The sequence below is a fragment of the Dermacentor silvarum genome, chromosome 5 (assembly GCF_013339745.2).
Source record: "Dermacentor silvarum isolate Dsil-2018 chromosome 5, BIME_Dsil_1.4, whole genome shotgun sequence".
NCBI classification, from domain to species: domain Eukaryota; kingdom Metazoa; phylum Arthropoda; class Arachnida; order Ixodida; family Ixodidae; genus Dermacentor; species Dermacentor silvarum.
This window is the reverse complement of record NC_051158.1, coordinates 31,629,405-31,647,067: the sequence shown is the minus strand read 5'-3', so window position 1 is coordinate 31,647,067 and position 17,663 is coordinate 31,629,405. Positions and strand designations below refer to the sequence as shown.

Genomic DNA, 17,663 nt, shown 5'->3' with positions numbered 1-17,663 from the left:
GTAGCCTCACTATACCAAAACATTACACAGACAGAAACACATATACGTTTTAATTCTAAATTAAACGAAATTAACCTTTGAAATAAATTTTTGCGTGCGTTTATAAACATACAGCAGTTTTTTTTGCTGTAGAACTTGCGTACAAAGCAAAGACGTCTGGCAGAATGCAGCGCTCTCTATAAATGTGGAATTTAAACGTTGGTTGGCGGGCACGCCTGGTGAACTAAACTACGGCGGTTCTAACATGTCAGCTGCGAAGTAACTTGTCGACGCGTCGTTAGAAAAGGAGTTTCGTTTGCGGTGCGACTTGAAATACATAATGCACGCGATTGTCTCGCGGAAATGTCTACGAGTTTGCCGGAGAATAACCTAGAAGAGTGCAAGCGCCGATTTCAAGAACTCAGCGCCAAGTCGGTCGCCAGTGGAAAGTCGACGACCGCCGCTGCGAAAAGCGCCGGATTCAGCTTTTACGACCTTCGAAAGTTGGTCGAACTCGTCGCCGAGTACGTGACACCTTACGAGAATCCGTCGTCGCGTAACGTCAAGGCGAGTCCGTGCAAGCGACCGGCTTCTAGTGCGAGCTACAATGACGTTCGACACGACGAGGACTGCGGAAGCCGCGGCGGTGATGCGGCAGCACCGGAGTTCAAGCCCCCGCGATGCGCTGCCCTGGGCAGCAGCGTCGTCGCCCGAAAGACTACGGGACAGTCACCTCGTAAGCAACGACCGAACGGCGCTTACAAGTCTCCCAGGAAGGTTTCCGACGTGTTCCAGTCGGAGGTGCAGCAGGTTTCGGAGACTCAGTTCCCACCGAGCAGTCCCGAGTTCAACTGGTCCGACGCTGACGAACCCGAGTTCATCCACATTCCGTCCCAGTCTACACCCCCGAAAGACCGGCCGACGGAAAACGGCGTTCGGAACGGCGACTGGGACGTCGACGACGACGTCTTTGTTGCCCCAGCGTCTTCGACGCTTGCCCTAAAGAGAACATCCCCGAGGAAAGCGCAACTATCAACTACTGCGACTTGCCTGCTCTCGCCCAGCGGCAAGCTCGAAGCCTCCGAACTTCGGGAGATCGAACGAAGCGCGTTGTTGTCCAAACCGAACTTTCAGGCCGGCTCTAGTGACGCGCGATCGGCGGCCTCGCTCCTGCAAGAGTACGACTACAAACTGTCGTCCCACATTTGCTCGGTCCTCGGGGAACACAGGCAGCTTTCGAATGACGTGCTGTCGCTGCTCGATCTGCGCCAGAGGGTGTTCCGTCAGTTCCGGAAGGCATCTTGCAGCGGTACGTCGCCGGTAAAGTCCAAAGCCAGCGCTGCGGCGACTTCGTTTAGCAGAGGTTCTTTGGACAGTCGCTTGGAAAAGCCTCCGGCTAGCGACAGATCGTTCCAGACTCTTTCCGCGAGCTTGGGAAACGTCAGTGACCTGTCGTCGAAGCCCGGAAATTCCTCCAGCGCGTTTTCCGACAGCCCTTCTTACGAAATGTCACTCTCTCACAGACTGAAAAGACTCGGCAATGAAACCTTCAACAAACCGTCGTCTTTTTCCACGAGTCCGAAACTTCAGAACGCGCGATCGGCAGATTCGACGCTCAAGAATGCTTCGCATTCGCCCTACTTTGACTCAAAGCCCTCGACGAGCAAGGCAGGTGCGGTCTCGGACACGGAGTTAATCCAAGACTTCGATACCGAAGATATGGACATGGACATCGGGTTCGTTGAAGCCCAAACGCAGGCGCAAAAGGACTCCGGCAACAACACTGGCACGACGGGGAAATTTGTTGGCCAGTATCGCAATGACGGTACATTGGCAAAATTCAAGGGCTTTGGGTTTCCTCACTCTGCTGAGCTGAGAGCAAAGTTTGCATCCGTGTTTGGCTTGAAGCTGTTTCGCCTGAACCAGCTGGAAGCCATCAATGCGGCGCTGTTGGGAGAGGATTGCTTCATACTAATGCCAACAGGAGGGGGAAAGAGCCTCTGCTACCAGCTTCCTGCGGTCATGAGCGATGGCGTGACCATCGTCATATCCCCGCTAAAGTCTCTCATTCAAGATCAGGTCAGTGGTTGTCAAGGCACGCTCAGTTTGTTTTTGATGGTTGAAAGTTTAGTGGCTTCGAACTAAAAGTTTTGTTTTGGTGGCTTGAGTGTTTAGTGGCTTCAAACTTAATTTTAAAGCTATGGGGTGAACAAAAAGTGCTCAAACTTGCTTGAATGATCAGCAACTTTGAATTATCGAGAGTTAACTTGTGATTACCTCTTTCCATCATTGCTTTTAGGTACAAAAACTGACATCGCTCGACGTGCCGGCGAATCACCTGTCTGGCGAAAGCGACAACGCCAGCGTGTACGCTGACCTGAGGTCGCTGCAGCCCCAGCTGCGGCTGCTCTATGTCACGCCCGAGAAGGTCAGCGCCAGCAATCGCTTACTCGAAGCTCTGCAACGACTGCACTCGAACAAGCACTTAACGAGGTTCGTCATTGACGAGGCCCACTGTGTCAGCCAGTGGGGACACGATTTCCGCCCCGACTACAAGCGGCTGAGTGTGTTACGTGAGAAGTTCCCCGGTGTTCCAATGATGGCGCTGACCGCGACGGCGACGCCACGTGTCCGCATGGACATTCTTCACCAGCTCGGAATGCGGGACCCCAAGTGGTTCCTGCAGAGTTTCAACCGTCCGAATCTCTGCTACGAGGTCTGTTCGAAGACGGGCAAGTCGGTCGTCAACGACATCGTCGAGGTCATCAAGAAGAAGTTCAAGCGCCAGAGCGGCATTGTCTACTGTTTCTCGCGAAAGGAGTGTGATCAGCTCGCGAGCGATCTCTGCAAGGAAGGGATTGCGTCCGTGCCGTACCATGCCGGGCTCGCCGACAACAGGCGAAATGATGTCCAGCGTCAATGGATCGATGACAAGGTTCAGGTAAATTTGCTGGGAACAGAGCCCCTTTTACAACAGCACACATATGTATGTAATCTCTCCTCTCTGTGTTTTATTGTAATTCATTTGATGATCATGCGTGTACTGTTAGAGTGTGACATGTGTGAAGCATGTGCAGATGTGATTTGTGGTTCAGAACATGTGCAACAGAGCCTGCATTGTTGTTCTGAGCTTGCCTTTTTTTTTTCTGTGCTGCGCTTTTCGAGTGTTTAGGAGCCATTTTATGACTGACTGGATTTGCGACTGGGGCCTATTGTGTGTGCCATGTGCAAATCATTGTGCGGAGGCATAGCCATCTGTAACTTTTCAATGCCTGCTCAATGACGCCAAAACAGGGGGTCGTTTAGAGGGCACAGGAGTTCTTGGGGCACACTTTCATCGTTTGTCATGTGCCCACAATGGAGCAGGCATGGAGCTGCAGCGGTACCCTGCGAAAGTTGTTCATGCTTTAGCAACAATAGGTATAAAATATCTGGAAATGCAACCTAAAGTAGCACGCAGTGGACTACTGGCTCCCATGCATTGCGGTGTGACTGGGCCGGCATTGTAAATATATGAGAGGCTGTCGCTGAGGCCATCCGTGGTCTTTCGGTGTTCCCTTAGCACGATTCAGCAACTAAAACGCCGCATCATAACACAGAAGCTCAGTGACAGAATCATGTGTCGCATTGCAACAAATAGCATCAGATTAACGCTGAAACAGAATTGATTTATTAGACATCAAGATATAGTTGGGGGAACCCACTTAAAGTACTGGGAAAGGCCTGACAAAGGTCGGTGCCCCCTGCGAAAGGCATTGTCCTTGTAGTCACTCAAATGGGCGCAGACAGTATTATGGCAAAAGGAAGAAGTGCATTTGAGATGCCAGTACAAAATGGAACACAGAGTCTATACTTAACACGTTCACTGCTACATGGGTCACCGATAGTTAATGGCATTTATTCCCTTTGTGTGACTGGGCAGGGCTTTCCTGCAGTGTGTAAGGTAAGTGACGTCTTTGCTAGAAATCACTGGAGAGGAAAAACTTCTTGTTGCTTCTAATTTGATGCAATGTGATGCCATCTCTCTGAACCTTGAGGAAGTTTCAAAGGATCAACTTCTTGGTGACTCACTGGTGGGTCATGACTAGGGCTCCGTGATTTCAGAGTTTATTTTTCTTTAAGTTCGGAGGGTGTTTTTCGGAGTTTATTTTCTGGCGGAAATTCGGAGTTTATTTCTCGTAAATCCCCAATTCTCCAAAATTCGGAGTTTGATTTTGCATTATTCTCAATACTCCAAAATCTTAGATGAAATGATATCTGAACACGAAAACATCAGAACACACGAAGCGTATTTTTGTTGTCTGGAAGGTTTGAACGCACCAACACATATACACACAAGCACAAATACTTAAATACAAGACACCTACATTTGTGCATATTACAACCTTAAAGCTTGTTGTAATAGACGCAATCATACTTTACGAGGTTGCTGTCACTTATGGAAGCATGCTCCTTTCGATTTATGATTCTCAGCTTTGAAAATGCCCTTTCAACATTTGCGCTAGAAGACTTAGCGCGCAGCGAGAAAGCACTGGCCACTGGACAGTGTGAAGTCTCCAAAGCGACAGGGGCTCACCAGTGTTACTGATTAATTAGCTCTGATAGTTCGCAAATTCACTCATGAGTTGGCTCATGTCGTCAGTTTCAAGAAACACTAACTTAAAAATCGGCGCATAGGTTTTGAACGCGCGGAGTAACTCATGCTTCACATTTAGATTTACAGTTTGAACACTACACCAAAACGATTCACTGGTGTACTGGAGTGCACTGAAAAGGTTCCTCTCAACTGTCTGGCTCCACTTTTCAGCGACAGCAGCGTTGTATCGTTGAAGGTCTGCGACAGTCGTTGAACGGTCATACGTCTCTCGCTCCGTGCGCGACAAGACCTTTGTTAATTAAATGTGCGATGGGTGTGGTCTACGAGATACTGCTGACGTGAGGTAAAGTTCATATCGGCCAAACCGGCCGATGTATCAATGACTTCTTAGAACATGCCCTTTCGATATAGAACGGAACAGGGTCATATTGGCCGTTAAAATCGGAGTTTATCGGATAAATCCAAATTGTCACAAATTTTACCGGCGAGTGTTTATCGAATTTTTTCGGATTTATCCGGAAACACGGAGCCCTAGTCATGACGCACCAGAAGCATGGGGCAAGTGACCCACTGGTGGGCCATCACGTACAGGACTTGGGACTTCCAAAGGTGCGGCCGTAATGAACGTGTTAAGCAGTGATTACTGACAGAAGCATCAGCTGTGATCCGACTTGCTAATGTTTTTCAAGCAGCTCTTCTGTCAAAGAATTTTCTCATTTGTAGTGGAAAGCAGGACAAAGGGACGTAAAAGAAACAAGGACAAGCGCTTCTGTGCCCCTTTGTCCTGCATTGTGCTGCACCACTCAGCTATATGGAAAACCAACTAGCCCAAACCATCACCCTTCTAAACCAATGTAGGGCAGTTGGTGCATACTTGGGTGAAGAAGAAGCAGCGCTTTGGAACAAGACGCACAACACACAACTAAAGAGAATTCTTGTGTTTTTATGTCATATTAAGAAGAGGCTCCTCCTCTTCTGCAACTACCACAACATGCACTGCATCCGCTCCATGATCGACAAGAATGCCACGGCCAATGTGCGTCGGCCAAGCGGACGCACATCGCTTGGGGCCAACTCCAATTTATATATTCAAATACATGTGAAATGCAGCAATTCTCTCATTAGAATATTTCTCTGCTGATTTTAATGAGGTGTGTTACTTGCAAGAAAAAAAGCTGGATTACACCGACTGTAGGAAACAAAATTTTCACCGAAGGTTTCATAATTGTTACGAAAGACACAGAAAATCGCTAAATAAGGAAAGGAAAATTGAAGCATGAAGGTTAAACATACAGAACTCTGGAACTGAGTCTGCTAGAGCACATGAAGCAGACATTTGATGTATGTGTTTACAGGTTATGTGAAATTGGTACAATGTTTGCAGGGGTATTGCGAAAGTGCTGCTTGCAAATTAGTGATATATATTTCATAATGGTGTATAATACATTAATTTTGTCTGCTTTAGATATCACAATGGGTGCTGCTTAGGGAATTGCGATAACATTTTTATTGCTCCGAGTTGCAAACTTGATGTCTAATGCTTTATTTTTTAATGTTTAATATTTAAAAAATTTTTGTTAAAAACTGTGACAGCCTAAATTTTAAAAAAATCTGCTTCCCCACAGTTGATAGATTTTGGCATTTCCTTTTAAACGCTACAAACGTCATCAAATTCGGTGTGGTGGATGCCGAACAAAATTTGGTTTTGCCGTTTCCACGTATTTAGATGGGAGCTGTTTCTTTCTTCGCCTAAGCAGTTCTTTTATTTGTATGCCAAAGCAAGGACGAAAGTTAGCTTGAATGCAATTTATTTGTATGCCAAAGCAAGGACGAAAGTTACCTTGAATGCAATTTATTTGTATGCCAAAGCAAGGACGAAAGTTACCTTGAATGCAATTCATGTGTTCTATTTCACATTAGCTCTCCCTGAGTACAAGCGTTGGTGTCCGAAACACCTGGCAATGACTCCTCTGCGCTTGCTGGATGCGGATTACAAATAAGGAATTCGAAGGTCTCTCTTTCTGCTCGAGCCGTCGTCATCGGAACCCATGTTGCAGGTCGTGTGCGCCACCATTGCCTTCGGCATGGGGGTCGACAAACCAGACGTCCGGTTCGTCATCCACCACACGCTGCCCAAGTCCATCGAGGGCTACTACCAGGAGTCCGGCCGTGCCGGGCGGGATGGCCAGCGTGCCTCCTGCCTCCTCTTCTACAACTACCACGACATGCACCGCATCCGCTCCATGATCGACAAGGATGCCAATGCCAATGCGTCGGCCAAGCAGACGCACATTGCCAACCTGTGGCACATGGTCAACTTCTGCGAGAACCGCACCGACTGCCGGAGGGCGCAGGTGTGTGTGTTGGTTAGATTGAGCGCGTGCGTCTTCTGCACCGTGTGACGGTCACTGCGCGTTGTGTGAAATTCAGTTTTACAGCGAAGTGGTTAAGGAGAGTTTTGGAGCCATTTTCGTGTGGCGAAGGCCGGCATGTAGCGGCATGCTCGGTGTCTAATCAGCACTCCAACCTGTGTCAGAGTCCTGAATTTTCGCCTTGAAACGTAACTATCAGTGCTTATAAAACAAAGGTTACCTTGCATACACCTTGCACGAATAGACAACACCTTCTTTGCTTGTTTTTTCTTAGCCAGTAATCCGCAATTTCCGCTTCTTACGTTGTGTTACCGGCTCCGTGTTAGAGGTCAGAAAGGTGTTTGTACAGCTGTGGTGGTAAAAGGTTGATCAGGGTGTCGGTGTGAATGCACAGATGATGTCAGTAATGAATCATCACTAAGAACAGCCAGCATATAGATCCTGTGTACTTCCGACATCAATGGCTTCGCTGCCTTTGATGTATCAGTCGCTCAGATTGGCATGCATCTGTGATGCATTTTTTTTTTTTTACAGGCTGCATGCATTCTTCTTAAGAAAAGAGGCACTCGGTAGAGTCAGTAGGTTTGTCAAGTTGGTGAAACGTGGCAGCATAAAGAATGCAAAGAAGAGAAACGAGCCAACAACTGCTACAGTTGCAACTACATTTAATCTGAAAAGAAACTGATGTAACATGTATACTCTGGTGCATTGTTGTTAGATGGGAAACGGGAACTCTGGGGCGGTTGCTGGAGCGGTCGCAAAGGGACCTGCTTCTGCTTGGGACATGTTTGTTGCATTTAACGACTCTGACCATTCTGAAGAGGACACACAGCCGTGGTAGACTCGTTTTGCTGTTGAATTGAGGTCCCCTTGATTTGTACCTTTCCATCCTGCCATTCCAAATGTACTGCTTGATCAAGAAATCGTGGGACACGTTTTTCTTCGTAACTTTTCTTTGTGTCTAAAGTTGCAGCCGGTTAACCGTGTTTACTTCGCGCGCATCTTGTCTTCGCAGGTTCTGCATTACTTCGGGGAGAATTTCGACCGACAGTTCTGCCGACAGAACCGCCGTTTCGCCTGTGACAACTGCCTGGCGGAGACCCGCTGGGTCACGACAGATGTCACTGAGGACGCGCGAGAAGTGGCTCGATGTGTGCAAACCTTGAATGAGAGGCGTGTCAATGTCACAGTGAATCAGGTATGCACCTGAGAAAGTGCTTCTAATGTTAATTTCTTCATTTCGTTTATTTTATTCATTTACTCCAGAAGTACAGTTCATAAATCACAAGTACAGTAGGGATACACAACTGAAAGTCTCGAAAGTGTTAAAGGTTTTACTTTTGAGGTCCCGAAGTGACATACGCGTCAAGATAAAGCTTTTCGCAGATTACTGCATTGTGTACAACGAAATAAGCAATTCAAATGATCAGGAAGCTTTAAACACCTCGCTGTCTACAATACAAACATGGTGCTCGAAATCGCTGATGACTATTAACCTCAAAAGGACTGTTGCAATGACCATTACTCACAAAAAGAACCCCTTAACCTCTACTTATAGCATTAGCAGCCAGTCTTTATCTGTCGTGTTTACGTACAAATACTTGGCAGTAGGGATAACATCAGATCTTAGGTGGAATGAACATGTAACACATTTATAATAAAGCAATGAAGAAACTAGGTTTTTTAAGGCGATCAAGAGGAAACGCTTCACCTGAAATTAAGCTTTTAGCATATAAAACATTCATCCGACCCATTCTAGAATATGCTGCGATTGTTTGGGATCCGCACACACAAACCAACATCACTAAAATTGAGAAAGTCCAAAGAAAATCAGCTAGGTTTATTTTCAATTCGTACAGCTGGCACACATCCCCATCATCTCTTCTGGAAGCTGCAGAACTGGAAAACCTTGCAATAAGGCATTACCGGGACAGAATGAAAGTTTTGTTCTTGCTCTATAACAATCAATTAGGAATAGATAAAACATTATATATTCTACCGGCTAGCCACCGCTGAACGCGCTCTTATCACAAAAGGTTAGAAATTTTTCCCGCAGGACCAATGCATTTAAAACTTAATTTCTCCCACGCACGATTTTCAAATGAAACGCATTACCCGCAACAATTGTTGCCTGTCCAACGGTTTCATCCTTTCTTTCTGCACTTTGTGAATAAACCATAGCGTTTATTCCTCGTCTCGACCCATCAAATCATGATTGTGAGAAGGTTTCTTTTATGCTGTTTGTTATGCAGATTCTTGTTCAGTGTCGGCTATCTTGTTTGATCTTATTTCATACTTGTGTTTTGTTTCAAATGCCCACTCCTGCCTAAGGCCTGGTAACAAGGCTGGCAGTACTTGTAAAATAAATAAATAACAGCTAGATTTCAGTACAGTGAAAGCTGAATTTTTAAATGAATTTAAAAACATGATATAGCACGTAGTGTCAAACACGCTACGGGCTGCTCGAGAATCAAACGTTTTCTGAGATGCCGTGGTCCATAAACTTTTGTGGTTGAATCTACCTGTGTACAAATACCTGACTATTCCAACTATGTGACTGGACTAAGCAGATGCAGGTTGCTTTGCTGCGATTCTCTGCAACATCATCAGGTCTTCAAGATTGCATGTGTGCTTCATTCAGCTAATGTGACCTCAAAGAACTAGCTAGCTGGAGAAGTGAACTCAATCTGCAAGTGTGTGTGAAAGTGCAACAAGTTCTTTTATGCGGTGGGGTCAGCGATAATTGTAGCAGCTAAGTCCGTAAATGCAACTTTGTTGTGACATTTGCATGCTCGTGCTGCAAATGCCCGTGTTCTATATGTAGCCCAACAAATTGGACAGCGACTGACTCTAAATAAAAGTACAGCTGATCAATATTTCCAAATTTATTGTTGTGAAGGGCAGTTGAGAGCTTGGCTGCCACCCGCTGTGGTTGCTTAGTGGCTATGGTGTTAGACTGCTAAGCACCAGGTCACGGGATCTAATCCCGGCCACGGTGGCCGGATTTCGATGGGGGCGAAATGCGAGAACACCCGTGTGCTTAGATTTAGGTGCACGTTAAAGAACCCCAGGTGGTCCAAATTATTCCGGAGTCCCCCCGCTACGGCGTGCCTCATAATTAGATTGTGGTTTTGGCACGTAAAACCCATATTACAGGAGCCATTTTACAGGAGATGCAAGAGTCATGAGGGGAAAACAATATCACGGGATGCATGAGAGTTGAGCATCCCCACAAGTGTGATGGAGGCTGTACATCTCTCGCCCTTATACTTTTCACGCAGCTCGTGGACATCTTCAAGGGCGCGGCTAACAAGAAGACGAAAGACCAGAAGCTGGATGCTCTTCCGCTCCATGGCCGGGGAAAGAGCTACCAACGTAATGATGCCAACCGGTTGGTCCGCCGACTGGTCCTCGATGGCTACCTCAAGGAGGTGCTTCTCTCTCATTTAATCTTCCTTTACTGTCATTCATGCATCAATCACGTGATACAACATTGTGCTGTTGAACATTGATATAGTGAACATTTATATAACGAATTATCTGATATAACGAAGTAAGTAAAAAAATTGGTTGGCCTTTCTTTTAGCTGTTTTAGTTGGCCTTTTGTTAATGGATAAAAGCAAAATTTGAGACAATATCTATTACAGTGAAGAAAATGGCTCAACCCCATTATAACGGAGTCGCATTTGGCACAAAAATGCCTTCGTTGTATCTTCAGTTATCTTATTGTTTACTTTGATTTCTGTGTGCCGTATTATTTCAACATTTTCCTTAAACATAACAATTACTTCCCCTTTGCTTTCTCTGTCTTCATTGTCTGATTCTTCGTATGGTTACAAAATATCAGTCCCCTTGCATCTCATTATCCTTGTTTGATATACTTGATAATCATTGAAACATTTTAAACTTACTTCGTTATATTCAATAGTTTGTTATATCAATGTTCATTACATTTCAGCAGCTCAAGATATGTATTGCGGTAGCAAGAATGTTAACTATGCTGCAAGAGAAACTTCAAAGGGAATGTTCTGGACATGTGATCGTGCCTTAGTCGGCAGCTTTGCCTTGCTTGGCCCCCAATTGGCAAAGTTAGTGTGCCAATCATGTGGGAGCACACCGATTGCAAGGCTGTGTATCAACCACCGTGCAAAGGAGCTTGTTTGTAATTAGCATTTCTCGTGTGACAGTAGAAAGTACAACTGGCTTTGGGAGAGCGCCAACGCGATGAGCTTGTCAAACGATGAGAGCAGTAGAAGTGACGAAGACGACTGGATAAGTGTGCATTCATCGTTGCACCATTCATGCACCATTGCTTTAACCTTTTTGATGGTGTTTGCTTTCGCCACATTATCATTGTTGTCAAATAGCTGCTCAGTGCATGCTGTGCATTTGAATTTTTTAAATGTTGTTGCTAATTCTATGCTGGAGGAGGTGTCTCTGATAAGGTTGTGCATTTATCACAAGCAGTGTTGTACATTCTCGAATTTATTCGAGTACCATTCCTTAACCTGGAATGTACGGTGAGACATGTATAAAGTATTAGGGGTGTGCGAATACTGAGTCGTAGACTTTGAATCGAATATCGAATTGAATCAAGAAAAAGAAAGCTGAGTATCTAATCGAATATAAGAACATTTTTCACGAAATTTAATGCTTACAAATTTTGTGCAAGAAAATACGGTGCTGCACATGCTTTGGAGTCTCCTAGCATTGTATAACAAGAATGTAGCAACTTGGGTGCATAGAAATCGAGATACACAGTACGGTCTACTCAGTTATTAATGGGAACACCAAATTAGTATGCCAGCACTGATTACAGCTCAGTTGTAGTATACAAAGATCCGGAAAAAAAAATTTTTATCATAGAATTTTTGGTGTATAGAATCAAGTGCTTTTTCCCCTCTAAAACTAATGCATTTGTGACACTTTTTGTACTGAATACCAGTGAGGTTCTCAGTTTAATAGTGGACCTCGGTTTTGTGGTAATCATTTATTTATTGCGTAGAAAGTATTGTTTTTCCGTGTTTCTCCAAAATGCAGAAAGGCAATACTAACTTTATGGCAGGTCGGTTATCATAAGGCCAATCTGCGTGACAAATGAAAGGACCGTGCATCATGTGATTCAAGCACTGCTCCGCGTGTAGCCATCACCGCTGGTAAAGAGCACCGTCGGCACCGTTCCATTGTCAGGTTCGATGTGATTTGCTACCTGTCAAAGATTCTGAAATCTGGAGACTCAGGGCAAGTTTGCTTGATGCTCACGCCCCCCCCCCCCCCCCCCCCTTGTCCTTCTGCCGTTCGCACGAATGCATGCAAGCCTGGTTGTGACTCTTTTGCACCCTCATTGGCAATCCAAAGCTGTAGTCTAGTGATGGGTTGCTCGAAGCTGCGAAATAAAAAAAAAAGGCCAGTAGTGTGCATTTGCAAACAGCATCGAGAACGAGAGGCCGCCGTATAGTGTGTCACAAAAATGGCGGCCGTAAACAACTTTCTTGCCATCCCATGCACTCGCGTTTATTTGCAAGGCGGTTTGTCGGCATTCGGAGTGTTGTGCGGCTGCTATGAATAGATCTGCGTTGATTTGGCGCCTGACCTTAACTTTAGTCTTTGACGCCCGATGAAGCAAGGCCGCTTAGGCCTAATGGCCTAGGCAGTGTGGCCGTGGCAAAAATTTGCTGCTGGCTGACAGTGGTAATGAGCTGCAAACTGTCATGAAATTCTTGCCACTAATCACGAAATGATTAGCGTCACGAAATGCTTGCCATTCCCTCTGTCTTGGTTGCGTTATTATTTCGATCGGTCTGGTCGACCCGGACAAACCTTGCAATGACAAAGGCGGTCCCGGCCAGCGCGGCACCGTTCTGGGGATTGCTATGTTTGGGAGCAGGGTGTGTGCGATCCGTCAAAGCGCCGGCATTTGGGAGTGCTCGCAGTAAAGACCGCTACCAATTTAGCCGGTGTGCTTGCCGGTGTGCTTGGCGCTCCTTTTGCATCGAAAATGAAGTGAAACGCTTGCTTGGGCCACATCGAGCATGAGGGGCTTCACGGGGTATGCAACATGTGGCGCTGTGCGGGTTTCTACACCGAATATATCAAATGCGACCACAGCAGAATGGCTGCAAAAGTGAAGCATGATTAAAGCTTTATTTAATCAAAACCTATGTTGATCAATCGCACTGCTCGGTTTCACATTGTGCCCAAGATCAGTGTGGCGACAATGGTAAAAAGGAAAACTGAAAAACTGCTGATGCTAGTACACGGTGACGCTGTTCTCTAAACACTGTGTCATTAACCCTCTAGGTCATCACCATGAACTATCTTGAGATGGCCATGTCCTACCTGCGGCCCGGCGCCAAGCTGCCCCAGCTTCTGTCCGGCACGGCACGCGTGATGCTCTCCATCGAGAAGAAGTCGCGGCCTTCCGAGTCGGCTGCGCGTGCCGAGGAAGCTGCAGCCGAGCCGAGCCGCCTCCATCCGGAGATTGTGAAGCTCACCGAGGCATGCCATCTGGAGCTGGTGTCCATCGTCAAGGCGCTGGCGCTGGCCAAGAACACGCACTACAGCAACGTGATCCACATTGACGCACTGCACGGCATCGCTGAGAACCTACCGACGACTGCGGAAGCCATGTTGCAGGTTCCGCACATGACCAAGGCTCTGGTCGACAAGGTGGGCCTTCGAAAGGACTTGTTCATCATCATCATCATCGTCATTTATTTACCCTTAAGGACCCTTAACAGGGCATTACATAAGGGGGGGAGGAACAGTATTGAAATGACATATAAAATGGAGCGAATGCTATCCAACAAAACACCGACTACGTTACAAGTACAGAGTGCACAAGGAAAAACACGATTTTTGTCATTATTGTTCACCTAAAATGAACTACGGTAATGAGTTGTGGAAAACACAAGGGAAAAAGGGAAAGTTGGGCAAGTTGGTGCTGTTTACTGTGCATTTCTTTCTGTAAATTCTGTCTGTGAAAAGCAGACATCACACAACACATACGATGTTTATGTGTGTCGTGTTTGCTGTGTAGTGTCTGCTTTTCGTGCCGTAAAAGGTATGTACAGTTACGTAGTCCTCATTGAGCACCCGTATGTTGCGGCAGGCATAACTGCCACCATGAAGTCTCCTACAGAAAGTTATTAGGAGCAACTCCGGTGCTAGTAGAGAGGTTTAGCTTGTCTGGTAATCGGGTATATGCAGGCAGACCGGGCATTGTGGCGGAGGCGTAAACGCGAGTGGCCTGTATGGTGATGCCACCTGGTGGCACAGAGCTGACACAGCCAAAAGCAGCTAATATTGCATTAACCAAGTGTATTCTACTTCGCTGCTGGTGTAAATTTTCAGCAGTAGTGTTATCGTGTTGGTGCTGAAAATTTACACCAGCGGCGAAGTAGAATACACTTGGTTACTGCAATATTAGCTGTTTTTGTCTGTTTGAGCTCTGCACCATCAGGTGGCAGCACCATACAGGCCACTCACGTTTACGCCTCCGCCACAACGCCCCATGTGCCTGCATTTACCCGATTACCGAACAAGCTAAACCTCTCTAGTGTCTATAGGTAATGCAAGCATGGTGGTTTCACCAGCATAGGAATGATACTTATTGCATGGATTTGCCTAAACTCTTTCTGGCTTCCAGTGGCTTTGTGACTCTCCAAATTATTAATTTTCAGCAGAATACTGCGTTACGAACACAACGATTTGCAATAATTCTGCATGTGCGCTGAGTCTGATTGTGGTCCGCGCTAGAAAAATATAGGACTGCTTCAAAATTTGCGCCGATAAAGGTAAATAAAGCACAGTAAGTAAAGAAGCAAGTACGTTTGTAGCCATATGCACTAAGATTAGACAAATCTGTGTACAGTAGAATCTTGTTCAGACATTTTGGAAAGAAATGCGAGAAAAAATGTACAAACCAAGAAAACATACAATCCGAAGTCACCAAAGTATTCGGCAGACTCAACTGTAGTTGACATGTATGTAATGCACCTACGCACATCGAGCTGGTGGGGGCCAAGCGGCCCGAGATGCGCTTTGTCGTTGTCACACAAAATGAAATCGAGCGAATGGGCGGCACCGGAATACGATACCACCAGAGTGAAACATGACGTCCACTTCGGGCCGCCTGTATCAAGGAATGGTGGCGCGTGCAGTGCGGTTACAGCGGCATTATGCCACATGTGCTGTGAAACAGATAGGCGGCGATGCTTATCGCAATAGCATAGGCGAGGATAGCCGTGAATGCAACTTTCAACGACCCGCGAGGAGATTTGCTGGTAGTACTGGGGGCGAAAACTGAGTGTATGCCAGCAATTTCAGGTGACACGGGCGGTCTAGTACTGCGGGGAAGCTGCCGAGGCTGGCGCTTGCTGCTCTCGATCGCTTGCCTCGCACCTTTTCTTGTTCACTGTGGTATCTAGTGGCTGGAAAACGTATCATATGGTCACAGTTTGGCTACGTACTGAACGTGGGTGCTGAAACATTGTGTTTTCTGGGATTGTACTTGCCAGTTAAAAAGAAGTGCAACTGTGTTGGGTGACCTTTTGTGTTCTCGATCGCGAGCGCCAGAAAAATCTTAACGTAACGGGATCATATCAGTGAAGTTCTACTGTACTAAGTACCATTTCCATGCTAGCTGAATGATTACAGCAGCTGAGTTCCCTATAGTAATTTTAGTGGGAAAATCTACGCCTGCCATACCCTAGCAGGCATCGTTTTCTATAAAAGTCGCTAGAGGGAAATCTGCCGCTAGTCTCTACAGGAGCTGCAAGTATCGCAGTTCATCTAGCCTGCGAATGAGGGGTATATATAGTACGCGGATCTGCCTAAACTGACATTCATTTACTCATGCCACAAGTGTTAGCTATTTCACGGTCTCTTTTACAGCTCCTTGGTCTGTTTTGGCCGAGATAGTGCATTTCGGATAACTCATTCAACTTAAAATTACATTTAGCCGTGTCTGCTCGACAGCTGTATTGACCATTTCCTGCACTCCTTCTTCGTTCTAGTACGGAGCCCAGCTGCTCGAAGTCACGGAACGCTACGCAGCCGAAAAGATGGTCATCGAGGCGGAGATGGCCGACGCCGCGAACGAAGCCCAAAGCGATTTCCTGAATCCGCAGCCGCCATCGGACTTTGCCACAACCAGTGGCTCGCCCAGCAAGTCACGAAAGCGCAAGACGTGGTCTGGAGCCGGCGGCAGTTCGCCGGGAAAGCGTCCTCGCACTTTCTACAAAAGGAAGGCGGGTTTTGGTGCCAAGTCGCAAAACAAGTTTGGCCGGCAGGGAAAGCGAAAGACGGCCGGAAAGGGCGCCGGGAAGTCGACTGCCAAGGCGGGAGGAAGGTCGGCTGGGAGTTCGTCTTTTCAAGGCTCGCTGAGCGGATTTGGAGCGCTTTCCATGCCAAAGCCAATGTCGGCCACTACGAAAAGCCGTTCGTTTCTTGCTAAGCCGCGTGTCGTAGAAATATAAGTCTTAGGTCAGTGGCATTTGAAGCTGCCACTGAAATGTTACAAGGCAAACCAGAAGTACTTCAACATTGTAAATACGGTATTGTTCTATGTACATAGCCACGATTTCTGCTCTGTGTTTTTAAAGTGTTTGTTTTTGTACGAGGACAATTAAGTGTGGTATAGTTATGGCGTGTTTAAGGACAGAGTTAAGTAAACAGCTCTTACAGCAAGAGTAATTCTTGGTTGAGGCCAAAGTAGTATGTTATGTGGACAAAAGACTTGAGTGACTATATTATCAAGAGTTGCCTAGTTTTCTTAGCAGTGGGGAATTAGCCCCACATTGCTCCAAAGCTGCCACTGCTTCTTCATCTTTAACAATAACCACTTGCAACATACCGCCAGTGTTTTTAGAAGTTTTTTAACCACAGCTTTCTAACCACAGATTTTAATTATGTACGTTGTTGTATTGCGTCTAACTGCAGCATTAAGAGGCAACAACATGCACAAGATATTCAAGTGATGTGATGGGCAGACTGCCACATTGGGGTGTGGGTCAACCACATGGACGCAACATCAAATAAAAACAATAGTAGCGAAAATGTTTCATTGTTGCCTGATTAAGAAACATTGAAAGGCTGGTAAATGAAATTGTACATGTGCCACAACGACCAATGTTTCAACAGGGTGTACTAGATCTAGCTTTAATATATTGTCATCGCCAGTAAAAAAAATGTTCAACATTGCTAACGTTGCATGCTGCAGTGACAAGTGTCACTTTCCGACAGGTCACTTCTGTGAAGGCCAAACTTGTTGCTTGTGGGAAGTTTGCTACCGAGCTAGTTACTGGCTGCTACACCCATAGAGTTACCTACAAAAATTACCAGAGGGCGCTGTAGTGCTGCAATTGTTAAGCAACCATGAGGATGATGGATTTGTCTAATCTTCGTGCTTGTGGCATCAAACGTTCTTGTTGCATCATTTTTCAGAATTCAGAAGTAATACCATTTTCTAAACATCAGTGGACCAAACCTTCACATGTATCAGTATTCATAGCAATTATTGTACATATGTAACGCAATAGCTGAAAGTGATTAATTTGCAATACACAGAATCATTTGGAGCCAAAAGGACAAAGTTTAGCCAAGTCTATGCTAGCCAAAATGCCATGCTTGCAGCCTCTGTGGATGCTAGCATCAGAGTACTATCTATTTTTTGCAGGAATCTATGGCTACACTACATGATGATTGCTCACAGA

At 46.0% G+C, this 17,663-nt stretch overlaps 1 protein-coding gene across 1 annotated transcript; it reads left to right on the top strand.

The window, feature by feature from the left end:
• Positions 1 to 238: 238 nt before the first annotated feature.
• On the top strand, positions 239 to 17,613 carry LOC119453238 (Bloom syndrome protein homolog). The gene is made up of 7 exons (XM_037715263.2): positions 239 to 2,058; positions 2,279 to 2,920; positions 6,634 to 6,930; positions 7,964 to 8,146; positions 10,230 to 10,379; positions 13,249 to 13,617; positions 15,966 to 17,613. The coding sequence occupies exons 1-7, from the start codon at positions 343 to 345 to the stop codon at positions 16,425 to 16,427; spliced, it is 3,819 nt and encodes a 1,272-aa protein (XP_037571191.1). The 5' UTR covers positions 239 to 342; the 3' UTR covers positions 16,428 to 17,613.
• Positions 17,614 to 17,663: the final 50 nt, after the last annotated feature.